Raw genomic sequence first — 20,635 nt, forward strand, 5'->3', positions numbered from 1 at the left:
TACCTATCCCTTGTTTTCTTTTTATTATTTTGAAAGGTCATCACACTGTATGTATTTTCAACACTTTAATCCCTTGGAAGCACAAGGGCATGGGCTGTAACAACTTTTATCTGTGTAACTCCACCCCCCTTCCTATCTCTTCTCTGCAGTCCTAGTCCTTCTGTCTCACTCAAATCTTTTGCCTACACCCACATTCTTTCCTTCAGTTTGGGGGAAATGAAGAGGAGGGTGGAGAAGTAGGTCAAAATGGGAGATTTTATCAAATCCTAAAACATTATAAATATAGGGCATCTGATCCATAAAAGGAATAGAAAATATTAACAGATTAAGGTTTCTTTATTTGAATCTCTTACCTACCTTTTCTCCTGAGGTTATTAGACATAAAGAACACAGGAAAATTTAAAGAAAACAGCAAAAAGCTAAAAGGTGGATTAACAATTTTGATGTATTTATTGCATTACATTTGCTCTTAGTTGAATTTCAACGTCCTTAAAATAAAATGCCCTTATTTTGCTATGAGTATATAGTGTTTAACTGTCCCTGGATATTGTTTCTTTGAACTTATTCAGAGCTATATGATTATGTTTAGTGCTTTTTTGTCTTTTTAAATTCTTTTGGCTTAACAGACTATGCATTAGGATGTTCTAACCATTTTATCTGTGTTGATTTTACTTTCCCCCAAAGATAGTGTCCCAAGATCCTTGAATTTGAAGAAAAATTTAACTACACTTAGTGTCCCCAATTTCCAACACTTCATTAGTTTTTTTTTTTCTGCAGACTTTTTACCTGTTTTTCAAGGTGTGCCTTAAATCCCACTTCCCTTATTTACATTTTCTCTAGTTTTCCCCTCCTCAATTGTGTACTACACAACCATGTATCTTTGATAGGTTGAATAAATGCCCTCACCCCAAGATTTCCACTTTTGCTATAGTTTGGCTTTGAAATGTCCCCCAAAAGCTCTTATGTTAAAGGTTTTGGTCTTCAGGTTGGTGCCCTGGGAGGTGGCAAAAACTTTCATTAAAGTGGAGCCTTGTGGGTCTCATGGCAGTGTGGGGCCAGTTCTTATACACTGGGATTGGGCTGTTGCATAATTGTAAGATAGTAAATTTGTGTTGTTTTTAATTTAGTTTGTGGTCATTTATTACAACAGCCATAGAAAATGAACACACAATCGCTACTGCCTTCACAGTGCTCTAGCTCTGTTCCACATAATTCAGCACTTCAATGTTTTGTTCGCTTACTATGAATAAGTGGTAAAGTATAAATTCCTGGTGAACAGGAACAAGGACTTTTACTTTTTTTTTTTTTAAGCCCTCCATAGTGCCTAGTTCATTCTTAGGTATTCAGATATTTGGAGTGAATTACACAATAACTTGTTATTATAGCTGAAAACCAGGAACCGATTTTTTTTTTTTTTAACCTCTCAAATCGCAGGGAATGCACGCAGTCCCTATTCTTAAGGTTCTTCCTTAGTGCACACACCGCGCAGAGAGGGTCTGCCCTCAGGGAGAAGTACGTTCTTCTTTTTACCAAACCTCAGTGAACAAAACCCAACTATTCCTCCGCTTCTAACAAGGGTTACGCTCTTCCGGTCTTCGTAATCCACCTAGAAACAACCCAAACCGGCCACGGCCTCCCCTAAGTCCCCCACCTACGGCACGTCATAGCCCTAAGCCGCGCCTCCAGCCCTGCGTTATGGGCCAGAGTACTACGTCACCACCGACGTAGGGGCCGGGGCTTCTGACCCGCGGTCACGTGTCCGACGCCACTGTCTTCCGCCTCCGTCATTTCCGTGTGCGACTGCCGCTTCTGTCCGACAGGAAGCTAGAGGGGCTGGATTCGTACTTGTATCTGATCGTCCACCCCACTGCCCCTTCCCTTTGCCCAGCGGGAGGGACATGAGCGTCCCTGGGCCACCGCCCCCGGACGGGGTCCTGGCCAGGCCCCCTGACGTCTTGGAGGCCAGTGAGCCGACGCCGGGTACGTGGTGTCGGCTGGACCAGCTGCCCCTGCGAGTCCGAGGAGCCGGGACCCGAGTGGGTGGGACGCCGGAGCCGCTCGGAGGGAATCAACAGCTATCTGCAGTTGCGGCCGCGAGGACTCTGGTCCTGCTGCCTAGCGGAATGGGCGGGAACCAAAGGCCGGAGGGGAAGCTGTGTGTTGGGGTGCAGCTACTGGCGTTTGATGGCGAAATCATTTTAAGTTTGTGTTGACTCTGGCACGTTGTTGGTTATTTGTCAGAAGGCTAGGGGTTAGGAATGAACTTGTCACAAAAGGTGTTCGATCGATTTATAATTCAGAGAGTTATTAACTATTGGCCACTTACGAATATTCCACCTTGTTTGGTGCCGTTATTCATCTCCATTCCTCCAGCAGCCTTTTAAACCCGAATTCTAGGGGAGATTTAAGCATAAATACCCAAAAGTTGAATGAACTTGCTGTGCATCCAGACTGGTGCTGTTTATGTGTCATCATCCTTGGGGGAATTGAGAAATAGGCACTCAAAGCGTTTGTGTTCTTTAATTAATGTAAGGGACCCTAGAAGAGAAAGGTTGTAGGGATTTGGATCTACCTTTAAAAAATAACTCCTTTTCCAGAAATGAGGAGATTGCCCCAAAGTAGTGCTCTTGGCACTTTACTGCTCATACTTTTACTCAGTGATCTACTAGTCTTCACACCTTCATAAGTCACTTCTATAAATATGACTTTTTTTTTGTGGTGTATGTTTACAACTTGGGCCCATCTCCTAACTCACTTGCTTCTCTGATGGATACTTTGACATGGTTGTTTTGCACTAATCTCACATACAACATGCATAGATATTGTGCATGTTACATGTCTGATCCTGTTAATGGTGCCAGGTTACTATCACTTGAAATTGCTCTCAACTCTTTGCAGTCTTGTTTCCCCCCTCTTTGATGTTGGGGGTTCTACTATAAAATTTCCATCTCTTCTGTATTTTCATCCTTTACTCAGCAGTTGTAAGTTTACTCAGAGTTGTAAGCACTCTCAATACTATTTCAACCTGTCTTTCCCAGTACTGTTCCATCACTGTTCCAAGATAAAGCTCCAATCATGTCATTCCCTTGCCTAGAATCTTTAAATGGCTCTTCACTACTTATTAAACAGAATGACTTATTAATCATGTCATTCCCTTGCCTAGAATCTTTAAATGGCTATTCACTACTTATTAACTTGGCACTTAAGGACCCTCACAGGCTGGTCACATTGTATTACAGCTTACTATGCTGTGTATGCCTCATGCTCTTGACACCTCACCCCCTCTTCCCTTTCCAGAGCAATCCTATATTCCCACCTTTCCTTTACCCATATTGCATTCCTTCTACCTTTCATAGAATTCTACCCATTTGGAAATAGTTCACCAGAAGATTGATTGTTGGTGGGAGTGTAAATTGATGCCATCTCCTAGGAGGGGGTTTGCATTGTTTCAAAAGTGCATAAACCTTTTAATTGTCTGCTTCTAAGAATTTATCCTACAAAAACTATTACACAGATATGCAGAGATTTAGCTAGGACACTTACTATAGCATTGTTTTAAATGACAAAAGGTAAAACTAACCTAAATAATCCATCCATGAGGAACTGGTTAAACAAATTTTGGTAGAATTCTATTCTGTTAAAAAGAATGAGTAAAATGTATGAATTGCCAAGATCATTGTAATGTCATGTGTAGCTAATAAAAAAAGAATGAGTAGATTAGTATGTGTTGCTATAGAAAGACATATATAAGACATATATTTTAAGAGAAAAGTAGAACAGTTTGAGTTGTATTTTATTCATGATAGAAAGACTAATATGCATGCTCTGTAAGAAACTTTGGAGTGACATCCATTCCTTAAGCCTCAGATCAATTGCCCATATTTCCTTTTGTCATGGCACTTGTCATACTCTATGACTTCTCTGTATTATGCCCTTTCAGGAAAGTGGATTTATCTTATTTATTGTTGAAATTTCAGAAAGTAGTAGAAGGCATAGATATTCAGTAAATATTTCTTGCATAGATAGGTAAGGACACTTTCTTTAATTTCTCACAATAAAATATCTGGAACTTAGTGGCTCAATATGTATAAAAACATGAATAACAGATTTGTCCATAAATAACCAGAAGATTGGGGTAGAAGAAGTAGTCCTATGAGTTAACATGTATAAATTGTAAGGGAAGTGAATTAGTTCCTATGCCTTAAATTTGAAATATCCTTATTTGAATGTTTTTATGTGTTCATTTGTAATATTGATGTTTTCTGTATTAAAGTTACTGTTTGTTCTGTTATTATAATCAAACTTTAAGCAATGTAACTATTTGCCAGATACAATTGATTAATTTTTGCATCTAAAGGTACATAAGTGGCACTATATGCCTAGTGCTCCTGTTTTCTCACTAGATATATGGATATAGATAAATGTGTTGTGTTTCAGCTTCTATTTAGTTCTTTCTGTTGTTGTCTTGTATTGAGAATTCTAAAGTTTGTTCATGTGTTTCTCAGAATTAAAGTAAAAACCGTACAAATTTATTTTGATTTTCTTTTTTTCTATTTATTTATTTTTCATTACAATTCTTAATACACCATTATACAATAATTTATCATATCTCTGATTATATATAAGGTATGTTGACACCAAATTATTTTGATTTTCTAAAAGCTTATTTTGACTATGACAGCATATTGTTTTCCTTTATCTTGCCAAAATTCAAATCTGATAAAAACTGTACTTAGAGATATGTGATAAGTAATGTGTTACAATATATGTATTCTAGAGATATTATGATTGTAGACTATGATTGAAGAAAGATGTTTCAGTGTTTAATATTAATTTATCAATGCTTTTAGGGTATAATTTGAATAAAGTGATCCTTTCACTTTTTCTTCTCATTTTAAACCAATGATTCTAAAAGGAAAGAAGAACACCTGTGTTAAGGAGAGTGGGTATGTGCTCTCAGCTCCACAGCAGGCCTCCTTCCCTCCTTACCTGTGACTCCTCAACCTTTTTTAGTACTGTGACAATTTAAAAGTTTCCTAAATTTGAATTTTGTTTGGGCACAGGTTTAAGTGCCACTTCTCCAGATGAAGGGTTAATAGAGGACTTGACTGTAGAAGACAAAGCAGTGGAGCAACTGGCAGAAGGATTGCTTTCTCACTACTTGCCAGATCTGCAGAGATCAAAACAAGCCCTCCAGGAACTCACGTAAGCAAACAAGCAACCAGATATGCACCCATTTCCTTTCTGGTGTAGGCATAATTTATATTTGCATATAGTATTAAGGTATAATATTTTGTAATATTTAATAATAATTTAGTATTTCTATATCTTTCATGAGTACATAGTAATCTGAATATGAAAAGTAAAATGAATACTCTAAAATGTTTAATTTCCTCTAAGAAGTACCCCAAAATCTTATCTAATTTCTGTGATTAGTTTAGGTGTTTTATCATTATTTTATGAACGTATTGCCTACTGGAGAGTGTCACAGGGTGGGTATCCACCTATTACTGAGTAGAGGTGAAAATTTGCATCCACAAAAGTTATACTTTTTTTTTTTTTTTTGTCATTTTGATATTTTCATTGGCTGGTTTGAATATTTTCCAGAGATCCTTAAACATCTTTTTTTGAGATGACCTGTTTCGTTCCTAGTAAATTGTAAATAAAGGATTGTATTATGTGCTAAAAAAAGATCAGAATAATGTAGAATAGAACCCACAGAGTGCAATCAATATACAAAAATATACACTCTGTAGTTACTCTCACCCAGAAATGACAAACTTAATTAGCTTTTGCCTCATTCTGCGTCAGAATCTTTCTGGATTGCCCTGGTTGGCTTGTCTGTCATTTCTTTCTGTGGTGGTGAACTTTAATTTTGCTATGAACTGCTTATGCTGTAAGGCCTACCCTTTTAAAAATTATTTCAGAATACTTTATTATGGCAAACGAAGAGGAATAATCAACCTGCCTGTTTTCTCATTTTTAATAAATAATGTTGATTCTTGGCTTTATGATGCTAAATGGATATAAAAGCGGTGTTCTGTGACATGTAGCACACTGCTGTAGTTAGGAAGTTGGCAACATTCTCAGTTTTCTGCTAGTCTCAAGGGAGAATTTTTATCCCTTATGCATGGAATGCCTTGTATTTTGATGCCAATCAAGCCTCATTACAAAAAGTCATAAATTGGATAAATTATGATGGACTGAAGGGAAGGTTAAGACAAAATATATCTGCAAACAAAATATATCTAGGTAACATTTTACTTAAAGGAAGTTGGGAATCAAGGTTTAATTGCAGAGTTTAACATTGACTAAAGTGAAATGTTTTGAATAACCCCACTTATCTTCATAGACACCCAGAAGAAGATGATGATGATGATGATAAAATCAGCTACTCTGTTACTACTGTATATGTTCTATATGCCCAGCTCTTTATTTACCATGTCTTAATTAATTCTCACATTAACTTTATGAAATATTTAATATTATTCCCATTTAGGATTCAGGAATCCGAGGCTCAGAAAAGTTAAATAGCTTGGAAGAGTTTACACAAATAGTGGTAGAGTTAACTATTGAATATGATGAGTTAGTATTTGTTAAACTTGTTGAGTGTTACAGAATGGTAAGCAAATTTAAGAGAAATGTTTTCTAGTAGCTGCTGCTTTTTCCTACATCTTCATAAGTAGTGAAATTTGTTCTAGGTACAAATGTAGTACTAGTCCTGGCTCTGCCATCAAACCTTTGCTAAGCCTCGTCACCATAGAAACCAAGGCCTAGAAAGGTGAGGGAAAAAGTAGTGGTTGATAAAAATTAAGTTTATTTTGTAGCTAACAATGGGTAATTGCATCATAGTGCAATTTTGAATGGCCTTTGGGGAGCTTCATTTGAGATAATCCATGCTTGGACCTTCAATAGAAATAGCTTTTCTTTCAAAGAATCCTTCCTTAGACACTGCATCAGGCATCACAGTCATTTCCAACATATTTACCACGGATTGTACAAAGCTTCAAAGAAATTGAGGTTCAGTCATCTTTTCTGCTCTATTGTATTTTAGGTAAACTACTTCTTCCTCTTTTTTTTAAAATTCTATTACTGGTGCATTATAATTATATATAATAATTGGGTTAATTTTGACATAATTAAACATACATGGAGTTTAATTTATTCCATTTGAGTCTCTGGTGCCTTCCACCTTTCCCTTCTCGTCTCCTTCTCTCTCCTTTACAGTGGGGCCTCCTCCTTGAGTACCTAGATTATGGATCCAGAAGGCACTCTACTTAAGGTATTATCATAAAGAATGCAGATCAGGATTAACCAAAGGAAGATGCAATGGCCAGGTCTGGGTAGGATCCAAACACAGAGCTTCTTTCTGTGCTTTTTCCTAGTGAAATTAGGGCATGTCAGAACTTCCTCCCCACCACCACCCAAGGCACATCTGTGTTCACTAACCAGGAATCTCTACTGAGCCTTAAGTGTTACAAGGTTTTATTGTGGTTTTATTATGTAGGCATACTGGATTGAATCATTGACAACCTAATCAAATTCAATCTCTAGTTTCCTTCCTTCCTTCTCTGGGCTGATATCACATGGCTCAAAGCTCCAACCCTCTAAATCACATGGTTGGTATTTCTAGCACGTCCAGCCCCCCTCTTGAAGCTCTAAGAGGTCTGCTATAGAGCTACCTCATTGGCATAAGAGGTATGAGTCAAGAAGCTCATGGATAACAAAGACATTTTTATCACTTGGGAATTTCAAAGATTTTCAGAACTATGCTTGGAACTTGGTACAAAGGTCAGACAAATTCTTTTAATACAACAGGTGTCTATTCAGATCTTTGTTAGTGAAAATTTTTTCTTTCTTATTGTTGAGTTTTAGGAGTTTTTGTTTATTTTTGATACTAGTCCTTTATATTTCAGATGTTTTCTTCAAGTCCATGGTTTGTCTTTCGTTCTCTTAATAGTTTCTTTGGCAGAGTAGAGGTTTTTAATTTGAATAAAGTCTGATATCAGTTTTTCTTTCATGGATCATGCTTTGGTATCGTATTTAAAAACTTATCAACAAAACAAGGTCACCTAAACCTACATTTTCTTCTAGAAGTTTTAAGTTTGCATTTTATATTTAGATCTATGATCCATTTTGAGTTAATTTTTGTGAGTGGTTTTAAATCTGTGACCAGATTTATTTCTTTACATATGGACAGTCAATTGATTTAGCACCATTTGTTGAAAAGACTATTCTTTCCCCATTGTATTGAAACTGTTTCTTTGTCAAAGAGCAGTTGATTATATTTATTTGGGTCAATATAAGGGCTTCTTAGTTTGATCCATTGGTCAGTGTGTCTTTTAGTTTGCTAACACTATGCTGTTTTGATTTCTGTAGCTTTATAGTGAATCTTGAGATTGAATAGTGTAAGTCTCCTGACTTTTTTTTCCCCCCAGTATTGTGTTGACTATTTTAGGTCTTTGCCTTTCCATGTGAAATGTAGAATTAGTTTATTGACAGCTACTAAATAACTTTGATTGGGATTGTATTAACTTTCTAGATTAAGTTGGGAAGAATTGACATCTTAAAAATGAGATGGACATCATTACCCTAAGTACATGTATGAAGACATGAATGGTGTGAATATACTTTGTATTCAACCAGAGAATGAAACATTGTGCTCTCTGTATGTAATATGAATTATAATGCATTCTGCTGTCATATGTAATAAATTAGAATAAAAAATATTGTCATTTAGTCCATGTACTTGGAATATTTCTCCATTATTTGAATCTTTGATTTTTTTCAAAAGAGTTTTATACTTTTTTCATTCTGTGTGTGTATATATATATATGTATGTGTGTGTGTGTGTGTATGTGTGTGTGTGTATATATATATATATATTTTAAGATTCATACCTAAGTATTTCATTGGAGAGAGGGAATATTTTACAAGTGGTATTGTTTTTTAAATTTCAGTTTCATTGCTGGTAAGCAGCTGAGTGTATAGTAGCCTCATGTCCTGAAATCTTACTTTAATTGTTTGGTAGAAATCACCAATGAATTTAACTGGCCCTGGTACTTTTATTTCATTTTATCTTATTGGAATCAATATTAATTCACCTTTTCTAACAAATATAGGCCTACTTAGATTTTCTGTTTCTTTTGATGTGAGTTTTGGTAGTTTGTGTCAAGGACTTAGTCTACTCCATCCAAGTTATTAAATTTGTGGGTATAGAATTCTTGGAAGTATTCCTTCATTATCCTTTTAATGTCATGGGAGTATTAGTGACCCTTCTGTGAATGATACCATTAATTTATGTCTTTTTTTCCTGTTTGATCTGGCTAGAGGTTCATCAATTTATCATACGGAAGTTTTGGGTTATATTGATATTTCTTTAATGTTTTCAGTTGTAATGTCCTGTTTTTGCTGTTCTACTTATCTAATATGGTTGACTTACTGAGTTTTCCTGTTCCGTGTTCTGTATTTCACCATCTGTGACCTCTGGCCTATTCTCTTTTTCATCATTACTCTATTTAGCCCAGTTTTTCAGACAAATCATATTATATTTCTTTTTAAAATATCACTTAATGTCACTTATTCCTGTGACTCTTCCATTGATCCACTTGGAGAGAAATATTAGAGAAGTTTGCTTCTCTTCCTCAATAGGATTTGAATCAAAATTTTAATGAGGAACCTTAGAAGTCATCTGTTCTGACCTCTCTTTAGAAATGAGATGATATATATCCAGAAAAATAAGCTGAATCCCCAAAGCCACACAAGTAGCTATTGGTAGGGATAAGGTTGCAATCCTAGTTCTGTGCTTTTTTTTTTCAACTTGCTACTTATTTATCTTTTTGAACTTATTCCTTGATACTGCATCCTTCCCACCTCTAATCAGAAAAGTTAGTGCTCCTCATTTCCTTTATGGGAATGTTGCTGTTTTAAAGTATGTAAGATATTGAGTTTCTTGGGGAAAATATTATAAAAAGCTTATTTTTTTTCAGGACAATAAAAAGAATTGAAAATACTTTTAAATGATTTGATTATTTTAGTTATTAGAGTCTGCAATTGAAGCAAGAATATAGACACATTAGTTATCAGTGTGCCTTTATAATATTATGTTGAAACAGATGATGCTAAACCAAATAAGCCTTGGGGGGAATGCATTTCTACTTAATTCTAAACTTTAGCATTAACCAAAATGAATATTATTTCCTCTGAAGAACTACCACTTAAAATATGTAAAGTTTATTTTGGCTATGTGCTTTTGTTTCAGACAGAACCAAGTTGTGTTATTAGATACATTGGAACAAGAGATTTCAAAATTTAAAGAATGTCATTCTATGCTGGATATTAATGCTTTGGTGAGTGTGATTTTTGTTGATATAACTCAACTATACATTGTTTTAGAAATAGCTAGGTCTGTGTGGTGGTGCACATCTGTGCACAACTGAAATTCCAGTGGCTTGGGAGGCTGAGGCAGAGGATTACAAGTTCAAAGGCAGCCTCATCAACTTAGTGAGGCTTTAAACCACTTAGTGAGACCCTGTCTCCAAAAACAAGCTTAAGTTTATTCATTCAGGTATGTACTTAGAATGTACTTATATATGTTTAGGATTTTAACTTATGCATTTTTAAAGTTTATAATTTGGGCTTCGTGGCTTTTGGTTAAAGCACCTGTCTAGAGTTTAGCACTTGTCTTTTTTTTAAAAAAAATTTATTTATTCTTTTTAGTTTACATGATAGTAGAATGTATTTTGATATACCATATTATACATGGAATATAACTTCCCATTTTTATGATTGTACATGATGTGGAGTTATATTGGTCATATATTCATATATGAACATAGGAAAGTTATGTCTGATTCACTCTACTGTCTTTCCCATTCCCATCCCCTTTCCTTGCCCCCGTTCTGCCCTGTCCAATCTGGTGAACACCATCCTCCCCCCAGCTTATTATGAGTCAGCATCCACACACCAGAGAGAACCTTCAGCCTTTGTTTTTTTGGGATTGGCTTCTTTTACTCAGCATTATAATCTCCAGTTCCATCCATTTGCCTACAAATGCCATAATTTCATTTTTCTTTATGGCTGAGTAATATTCCATTGTGTATATATACCACATTTTCTTTATCATTCATCTGTTGAAGGGCACCTAGTTTGGTTCCATAGCTTAGCTATTGTGAATTGAGTTGCTATAAACATTGATGTGGCTGGGTCACTGTAGTATGCTGATTTTAAGTCCTTTGGTTATATACCAAGGAGTGGGATAACTGGGTCAAATGGTGGTTTCATTCCAAGTTTTTTGAGGAATTTCCATACTGCTTTCCAGAGTGAGTGTATCAATTTGCACTTCCACCAAATTAGTGTACTTTCCCCCCCACATCCTTGCCAACATTTATTGTTGCTTGAATTCTTGATAATTGCCATTCTAACTGGAGTGAGATGAAATATCAGTGTAGTTTTAATTTGCATTTCTGTAATTGCTAGTGATGTTGAACATTTTTTCATATATTTGTTGACTGATTGTATTTCTTCTTCTGTGAAGTATCTGTTCAGTTCCTTAGCCCATTTTTTGATTGGGTTATTTAGTTTTTTGGGGTTAAGTTTTTTTTTTTAATATATATATTTTTTAGTTGTAGATGGACACAATATCTTTATTTATTTATTTTATGTGGTGCTGAGGATCAAACCCAGTGCCTAACGCATGTGAGGCAAGTGCTGTATCACTGAGCTACAACCCCAGCCCTTAGTGATAAATTTTTTAGTTCATTATATATCCTGGAGGTTAATGCTCTGAGGTGCACGTGACAAAGATTTTCTCCCATTCTGTAGGCTCTCTGTTCATGTTCTTGATTGTTTCCTTTGCTATGAAGAAACTTTTTAATTTGATACCATCCCATTTATTGATTCTTAATTTTACTTCTTGGACTTTAGGAGTTTTAATGAGGAATTTGGTTCCTAAGCCAGCATGTTGGAGATTTGGACCTACTTTTTCTTCTATCAGGCACAGGGTCTCTAGCCTAATGCCTGGGTCTTGGATCCACTTTGAGTTGAATTTTGTATAGGTTGAGGGATAGGGTTCTAAATTCATTTTGTTACATATGGATTTCAGTTTTCCCAGCACCATTTGTTGAAGAGGTTATCTTCTCCAATGTATGTTTTTGGTGCCTTTGTCTAGTATGAGATAACCATATTTATGTGGGTTTGTTTTTGTGTCTTCTATTCTGTACCATTGGTCTATGTATCTGTTTTGGTGCCAATACCATGCCATTTTTGTTACTATGGTTCTGTAGTATAACTTAAGTTCTGGTAATTGTGATGCTTTCTGCTTCACTTTTCTTTCTGAGGATTGTTTTGGCTATTCTGGGTCTTATTTTTCCAAATTAATTTCAAGATCGCATTTTCTATTTCTATGAAGAATGTCATCAGAACCTTAATAGGAATTGCATTAAATCTGTATAGCCATTTGGTAGTATGGCCATTTTGACAATATTAATTATGCCTATCCAAGAACATGAGAGATCTTTTCATCTTTTAATGTCTTCTTCAATTTCTTTCTTTAGATTCTGTAGTTTTCATTATAGAAGCCTTTCACCTCTTTTGTTAGATTGATTTCCAAATAATGTTTTTGAGGCTATTGTGATCGGGTTATTTTTCCTAATTTCATTTTCAGTTGATTCATCAGTGATGTGTAAGAATGAATTTGTTTATGGGTGTTAATTTTATATCCTGATAGTTTGCTGAATTCATTTATGGGTTCTAGAAGTTTTCTAGTGGAGTTCTTTTGGGTCTTTTAGATATAGAATCACATTGGCAAATAGGAATAGTTTGAGATTTTCCTTTCCTGTTTGTATCCCTTTAATTTCTTTCTTCTGTCTGATTGCTCTGGCTAGTGTTTCCAGGACTGTGTTGAATAGGAATGGTAAAAGAGGGCATTCCTCTTGTTCCAGTTTTTAAAGGGAATGCTTTAGATTTTTTCTCCATTTATAATGATGTTGGCCTTGTGTTTAGCATGTATATAGCTTTTACAATGTTGAGGTATGTTCCTACTCTCTCTAGTTTTTCTAGTGTTTTGAATGTGAATGAATGCTGTATTTTGTCAAATGCTTTTTCTGCATCTGTTAAGATAATCATGTGATTCTTGTATTTATTGATGTGATGAATTACGCTTATTGATTTCCATATGTTGAACCAATCTTGCATTCCCTGGGATGAACCCCATTTGATCATGGTGCACCATCTTTTTAATATGTTTTTGTATGCAATTTGCCAGGATTTTATTAAGAATTTTTGCATATGTGTTCATCAGGAATATTGATGTGAAGTTTCTTTTTCTTGATGTAGTTTTAGAATTTGTCCTTTTTAAAAATATTTTTAGGTCGTAATGTGCACAGTATCTTTATGTATTTTTTATATGGTGCTGAGGATCGAACTCTGCCTCATATGTGCGAGGCAAGGTCTTTCCCACTGAGCTACAACCGCAACCCAAGAATTTGTCTTTTTAACAGGAAACTTTGCTTTGCTGGAATTTCCATTTCTTAATATCTTTTGTAATATTGAACTTGTGAAATTGAACTTATTTCTAAGTCTTAATTATATTTTCTCATTGTCTCAATCTGCATGACAGTTTATTCAAGGCTAACTGAGCAGTTGATGAGGGGATGAAGAAAAGACAGTCAAATACACAAACAGAAAAAAAACCAGGGCCTGGTGGTTCAGCCAACCTCGGATGGAGGAAGACTGACCTTGCTTGGCATGTTTATTATGTAGGTTTAAACATTAAAAGGATTTATTGTGAGAAAGTTTCTTCAAGATAAACAGAACTGAAGTTGAAGGTATAAACAGCCCAATTAAAACTTGCCAGCCTGCACCCATAATTCTCTACCCCCTGGGAAGCTGGCATTTGAACCCAGGGTTAAGAACAATAAATTCTGTGACTGGTACAAAATCTTCCTTTGAATAGGGCATCACTATAGCAACTGGGCAATCTCAAATCAATACCCTGGAGCCGAGAGTTCTCCAGGGAGGGATCGCCTCTGTCACAGGATAGTTCAAAACCTATGACTTAGTGACAGACCATAATTGAAGACTTAGAAACTAAAGAGTAAGGAACTTTTTAAAAAATGAAATGCAATTACTTAAAATTTTTTTTGTTGTTGTTGTAGATGGACAGTATGCCTTTATTTTATTTTATTTTTATTTTTATATGGTGCTGAGGATCAAACCCAGTGCCTCCCACATGTGAGACAAGTGATCTGCCATTGAGCTATAGCCCCAGTCCAAAGTAAAGAACTTTTAGGGTTTTTCCCATTAAGGAAAATACAGTCTCTATCAATTACCTGGTTTCTTAAATTAGCATTTTGTTTAATTATATGGCATATGTGTAATACTATAATAAATTAATACCGTGGCTAAAATGAATACTTCAAGAATGATTTATTAGATCTTTCAAATAATTGAATAATTGAATTTCATCAGCAACTCTGTAGTTTTTTTCTGTTGGGAGGAGGGTACCAGGAATTGAACTCAGGGGCACTCAACCACTGAGCTACATCCCCAGCCCTATTTTGTATTTTATTTAGAGACAGGGTCTCACTGAGTTGCTTAGTGTCTTGCTTTTGCTGAGGCTGGCTTTGAACTTGTGATACTCCTGCTTCAGCCTCCCCAGCCACTGAGATAACAGGTGTGTGCCACCAAGCCCATTAACTCTGTTGTTTTTTGAAGAGAACTGATATTCTTTATTTTAAGTAAAGGTAAGTAGCAAAACCAAGAAACTTGTTTTTCCCCTTGAACATCAGAAATAGCTTGGTTTGCATGTTTTATATATCTGGTAGAGATCCATACGTACCTCAAAAAGCAGACTTTTTATTGGGAAGATGGAGTTCACTGATGTTTTCCTTACAGAACAATCCAAACCAAAGTCCATATTCTCTACGATGGGACCGAGAGAGGCTTGTTGTATTAAATAGTCTTCTGTTCAGTAGTTTGTGACATCTTGTGAAGGGGGTAAGCCAGGTTACACTGACCAACTTTTGTGTTCCTGGCTGAGTTCAAGTTGCATTTGAATGGGTATTTATTGCACCAGTGAACTAAGAGGATGCAGTACCATTGCCTCAGTCTGAAGGAATAGAAACTGAGTTTTCTTCTTTTTTCCTCTCTCATCCAAGATTAGTTTTAATTGTCATCTAGGAATTGAAAAGTGGAAGGAATTGAGAGAGGGGGTGGTCTGGAAGCTCTAGATCTTGTCAGATTGTGATTTTTATTTGCAGCTACAGTAAAGTTGCAGATGTATCTATGGATACTTCTCTCCTTTTTTCTGATTCTGTTGCATTATCTGAGAATAAAGTGTTCTTCTCTCCCACCTTTGTAGTCCTGCATCATCCTCCCACATTCTCCTGTCATAAGACTTGGTTTAGGCTTTGCAGACTGGCTGAGATGGAAAGCATGTGCTTATAATTCCTGGGGAAGCACAGTATCCTTGCAGAGGCTCTTTTGCTTGGTCTGACCTCAAAAGCCCAAGGAACATGATCAAACTTGTCCATAGTTCTCCCAGTGATCTCTGGTAATAGCTTGGGTTTTCCTGATGAGCAGTGCATCAATTAAGCTGTCCTATGTACCATAGCTTGCTCTCTCTTTTATAGTGTTTTACATTTCTAAAAGAATCATTTCATGTTTTTAAAGCAAAATGCAAGCTCTACCCACTTAAATATAAAGGTCTGTTTTATGATTTGTTTTTGTCAATCTGAACTTAATCAATTATTTTTCAAATCCTGCTAATGTTTTAAATAAAAATTATTTTTTGGAACTTGAAATATGGACATAATTAAGGCTCTAAAAAAATCGACCTCTTTAAGAAGAATGAACTATAGTTTAGGTATTGATCTATTGATCCATTTTGATATTTCACTCATATTTTAACTTTTCATTTACTTTTCCATGTTAAGTTCACTGAAGCTAAACACTATCATGCCAAGTTGGTGAACATAAGGAAGGAGATGCTGATGCTCCATGAAAAGACATCAAAATTAAAGGTAAGTTGAAAAATACAAGTTTAAAGTTTATTTTTCTTCAGTATTCGTGTGTTGACTTTTTATTCTTGCATGTATAGTAATATAGATAAGTCATAGTACATTGTTTTCTTTTAAAACTTGTCATTTTAAAAATCTCTCTCTGAGCTTCTTTTCTAATAACTTGGCAGACAGGCTCATATTCTCTGGATATGCAGCTGCAATTATCATTTAATAAGAATTTGTAGTAAAATTTTTTTTTTAATTAAGGAGACCTTGAGTTACCTAGAATAAATCTTAAAATTAAATTTGAAATGTATTAGTATGTATTGATTACCTCAAAGTATCATTACTTTTGAATTAGATCATAATCTATAACCCTTTTCTTTGACACAGAAAAGGGCACTTAAACTGCAGCAGAAGAGGCAGAAAGAAGAGTTGGAAAGGGAGCAGCAACGAGAAAAAGAATTTGAAAGAGAAAAGCAGTTAACAGCCAAACCAGCTAAAAGGGCATGAAAAATTGTGTTTTTGTGTGTTTTTTTCATGTATTCTATACTCTTTGGATTTAAGATGACCTAAGTATGGAGTGAGGTTCATATAGTGCCTTATACCTTTGTGTTATGTTTTGAAATCTTCATCCCAGGTTCGCTGTGTCTCCATATCTTGTTTAAGCCATTTAAGAAGCCTTTCTTTCTTAGTAGTAGACATAATGTCACTTGGTTTTGATATTTATATGTAACTTTCAACTTTTGTTTTGCTAATTTTATAATTCATCAGTTTGGCCTTCTGTCATTTGTAAACTGAAAAATGCTTTGATTATTATGGGAGTCTAGACTCTTAAGTAGTTCAAAATTATATGAATTTTTAAGCTTCTTGGTTGTAGATTTACAAGTTTAGTTTCTTATTTTATGAGATGATATGCCTTTCTGGCAATGAAACACTGATTTTGATTATTGCCTTTTCATTGTTTAGTTAAGAAAAATTACCAGTTCTTTAATCACACATGCCCCTGGAAAAGATAATATAAGCCTTTGTGAAGAACATAGTGGAAAAGTATATGCACAGGGAATAATAGCACCTTAGGCATAGGCTAGGTGAGAAAGATGCCAGATAGATTCTTCTATAACCATATAGTCTCGCTTATTTTTGTTGTTGCTTTATGTATCTTTGGGGTTCACAATAGATTACATCATTCCTAAAGTTTGGCAGGGATGATAGAGATATCATACACTCAAATGTCCCTATGGATTTATACTTAGTCATTAGATAGTGAGATATAGTTTCTGTGCTTTTAAATCTCAAATAGAATGAAAAGTACAACTACCTACTTTATAGATAATGTTAGGATTGGTGGAAAATTAGTAAATACCTTCACAAAAGAGGCAACATGAAACATTTAGTGTTTTCTAGAATTGTTTTCTGATGTTATATGTGGGAACTTATTATGTGAGGGAAATATTATGAAGTTTCATTGCTTGAAATTGATAGTGTATTATACTTTTGTTTTAGTATTATTTAACATGTAACTGGTCTCCAATCAGAGAATGCGTATCTTTTATAATCCACATTACATTTTTGGTAAGCTGGAACCACTACCTCTGATCACATATCAGGCTAATGATATAGAAAGCAGTAGATTTAAGTTGGGTGTTAAGAACTGGTCTGTTTGGAGGTTTAAGTAATTTGTTTGAAAGAGCCTTCTTTGATGAATGAATTATAGTCTCACAATTCACTTGACTTTAACCTAAGAATATAAATATCCTCATTTCTGAAATTTTGTGGCTCCTAAGTCTAGCTGGTCAGAAAAAATAGCCACCTACCTTCAAAATCTGTATGGTCACAAATAGCCAGAGATGACTGAAAAGATTTTTTCAAAACTTTTCTATATTTGAAAAACTAAACAAAATTGGGCTCAAGCCTTATTGCCATCGCTATCAAATACATGGAAAAGAAAAAATGTCGTACAAGAAATAAATGAAAAGAAATACAGTTTTATAAGAAAAAAAAATATATTTGAAAAGGCTAATTGTTGCCATCTATCACTTGCTATAACTGCCTAGGGCATCACTAGGGCTTGCAGGACAATGTCACCTAAATTGCTGAATGTACTCTTTATTGATTTCTGACAAAGGCTATGCATTGTTTGTCAGAGTGGTTTTGACCTGTTGTAATAATGGTTGTTTAAAATGCTAGTTCCTGGTCACTACTCTCAATCTACTGATGCAAATCTATTTGTTTGGTTTGTTTTGCTTTGTTTTTAGTTTTTAGTTTCCCCCAGTGATTCTAATGGACCTTGAAAGATGAGAACCATGGGTGTAGTGGCCAAGGTCATTGTTTCCTGTACTAAGGTGCATATCATTTTTGCCTGGGAACTTTAAAAAAAAAAATACATTCTGAGTTCTTACTGATTAGTATCAATAGGAGCCAGTGTATTTTTAGGGCACTCCCCAGATAGTTCTGATGCAAGGAACCACTGGTATAGATTATCTAGTAATTTATTTATAAGCAGTGAAATAGTTTAAAAACTCTCTAGTAACTTTTGGGTTAATCTTATGAAATAAATTCTGAATTGTTGGTTTTAATATACAATCAGATTTAAAACTGAACCCTAGCAGACAGGAAATAAATATAGAATTCTAGTTAATTAATTGAATTTCTGTTTTAAATCATGTTTATTGAATGAATGTCAAGGCCCATAACCTTCTTTCAGAATTGTATTATTTAAGTTTTGAACATTTTTAAACAGAGCAAAACAAATATAAATTAGCATCCACTATTTAAAGGTGAATGGTAAATCAAAAGTACTGTTATCTTGGTAATTAAAATCTAAAATATCTGTATTTCAATAACAAATATATCTTGCTAACAAAACATGGAACTCTTGTAATTATTCTTGCTGTATTTTTCACAAATACAGGATTGGTTGAAAAAGGTTGCCTTTGTTTTGAAACTATCAAAAATGTATTGAGCTGAAAGATGCAAGTTCACTTTGTGTTTACTCTGCAGTAAGTATCATGTAAATATGCAGAATGCTAAATGTAATATAGATGTGTCTACAGTGAGTGTTTAGGTGGATACAGTTTATAAGTATATGCCCACATACATTTGTCTGATTTTGAACTTGTAAACTTGTAAACTGAGGACTACTTTTTATGCATTTAATAAAAAAAATCTCTAAATTATCCAGTGTTCATCTGTAATACTTATGTTTTCTGTATTTACTTAAAGATAGTTCTGTTTATGCTGTTATTGTCATCAATTATTCTTAATGACTAAATCACCTAATTTCACTGTGCTCATACTTAAAAAGTTAGTTTCTAGATGTTTCTTTTGGATAAAGATAGTTCCTGTATAACTATATATTTAAGATTTCTGTTGCTCATTTATTCATGTTGTTTTAGATGAGTATTCATATGTGGGACCAGATGCCATCAAGTTTTCAGGTAGGATTAGGATGAGACTAGGTTTATTTTCAAATTTATTAAGAGAGTGAAGCGAGTAGTCAGGATAGACATTTCCAATGCCTGTAATTTAAAAAGCACTCAATAAGCAAAAATTCCTTAAACACAGTGTAAAGGAAGAGTAATAAAGAAAGATGGGTGTAATTTGGAGCATAGTGGGGATGGTAATCTGGAGAAAGGGAAAGATTAAGGCCAAAGTGAAAGGTTAAAGTATTCTATCTCTATGTTTCCTGAATAAGGGAGGCTTACAGGCATGTAGAGAAGAATTAATAAAATTCACCTATTTTAGGAGAAAAGCAGTAAAAGCTTGCCCCCTACTGTCACTTCATTGCAAAATGAGGAAGAGGTTGTAGCTGTTCATTCTGGTTTTGACCATAAACATATTTCTAATATATTCCAGGAAATCTGTGATACTTAAATCTGAATAAGGATGGGACTAAAAAAATCACTCTGAGGATGTATGGATGCTGGACAGTCTTATTTTTAGTCTTGGCTTTTATTATTGCATTAGAAAAGACAGTTAAGTGCAGGGAATACTAAGCAAAATGTGTACAAATCTAAAGATTCCTGGCCTCTGCTTTGAATATAATATTTAGAATATTAAAGCATATAGGAACTTAGTAGTTTAGTGGTTAAAGCTGTGGACTCTAGAGTCAGTCTTGGCTCATATTCCTACTTGACTTTGGGTGTTGGACAGATTGCTTTAACTGTACCTCAGGGTCTCGTAACTGTCAAGGTGGGATAATCAGAGTTTCAAGCTTCATAAGAGTCCAGAGTTTTATGACAGTTATATAAAATCCCTTAACAAAATAATAAGAATCCAAATGTTGGATGTCATATGTACACTTGGAGGAAACTTATTTTGCTCCTTTTGCATCTAGTTTTTTGGGGGGTATAGAGCATTGAACTCAGGGGTATTGTTACCACTGAGCTACATCCCTAGACCTTTTTTATTTTATGACAGGTTCTCGCTAAATTGCTTAGGGCCTTGCTAAGTTGGGGAGGCTGACTTCAAACTTGTAATCCTCCTGCCTCAGCTTTCACATGAGTGTGCTCAGTTTACACATGAGTCCCCACTGCCTAGAGTCCTTCACTGTAATGTCTGCCTGTTGGATCCCTATTCATTCTTTGTAATTCAAATGTTACCTCTTACTGGTTTTTCTCCCCACCTCCCAA

The 20,635-nt window shown here is 35.0% G+C and overlaps 1 protein-coding gene across 2 annotated transcripts; it reads left to right on the plus strand.

Moving 5' to 3' along the window:
- The first annotated feature begins 1,806 nt into the window (after positions 1-1,806).
- On the plus strand, positions 1,807-19,180 carry Bloc1s6 (biogenesis of lysosomal organelles complex 1 subunit 6). Of its 2 annotated transcripts, none has more exons than XM_027926197.2 (5): positions 1,807-1,980; positions 5,064-5,205; positions 10,262-10,349; positions 15,936-16,022; positions 16,395-19,180. In XM_027926197.2, the coding sequence occupies exons 1-5, from the start codon at positions 1,899-1,901 to the stop codon at positions 16,512-16,514; spliced, it is 519 nt and encodes a 172-aa protein (XP_027781998.1). In that variant the 5' UTR covers positions 1,807-1,898; the 3' UTR covers positions 16,515-19,180. The 2 variants fall into 2 exon arrangements, with proteins under 2 accessions (XP_027781998.1, XP_027781999.1); XM_027926198.2 differs by lacking the exon at positions 1,807-1,980 and adding an exon at positions 2,039-2,207 and having other exon boundaries at positions 5,051-5,205.
- Positions 19,181-20,635: the final 1,455 nt, after the last annotated feature.

Source organism: Marmota flaviventris, chromosome 2 (assembly GCF_047511675.1).
Source record: "Marmota flaviventris isolate mMarFla1 chromosome 2, mMarFla1.hap1, whole genome shotgun sequence".
NCBI classification, from domain to species: Eukaryota; Metazoa; Chordata; class Mammalia; order Rodentia; family Sciuridae; genus Marmota; species Marmota flaviventris.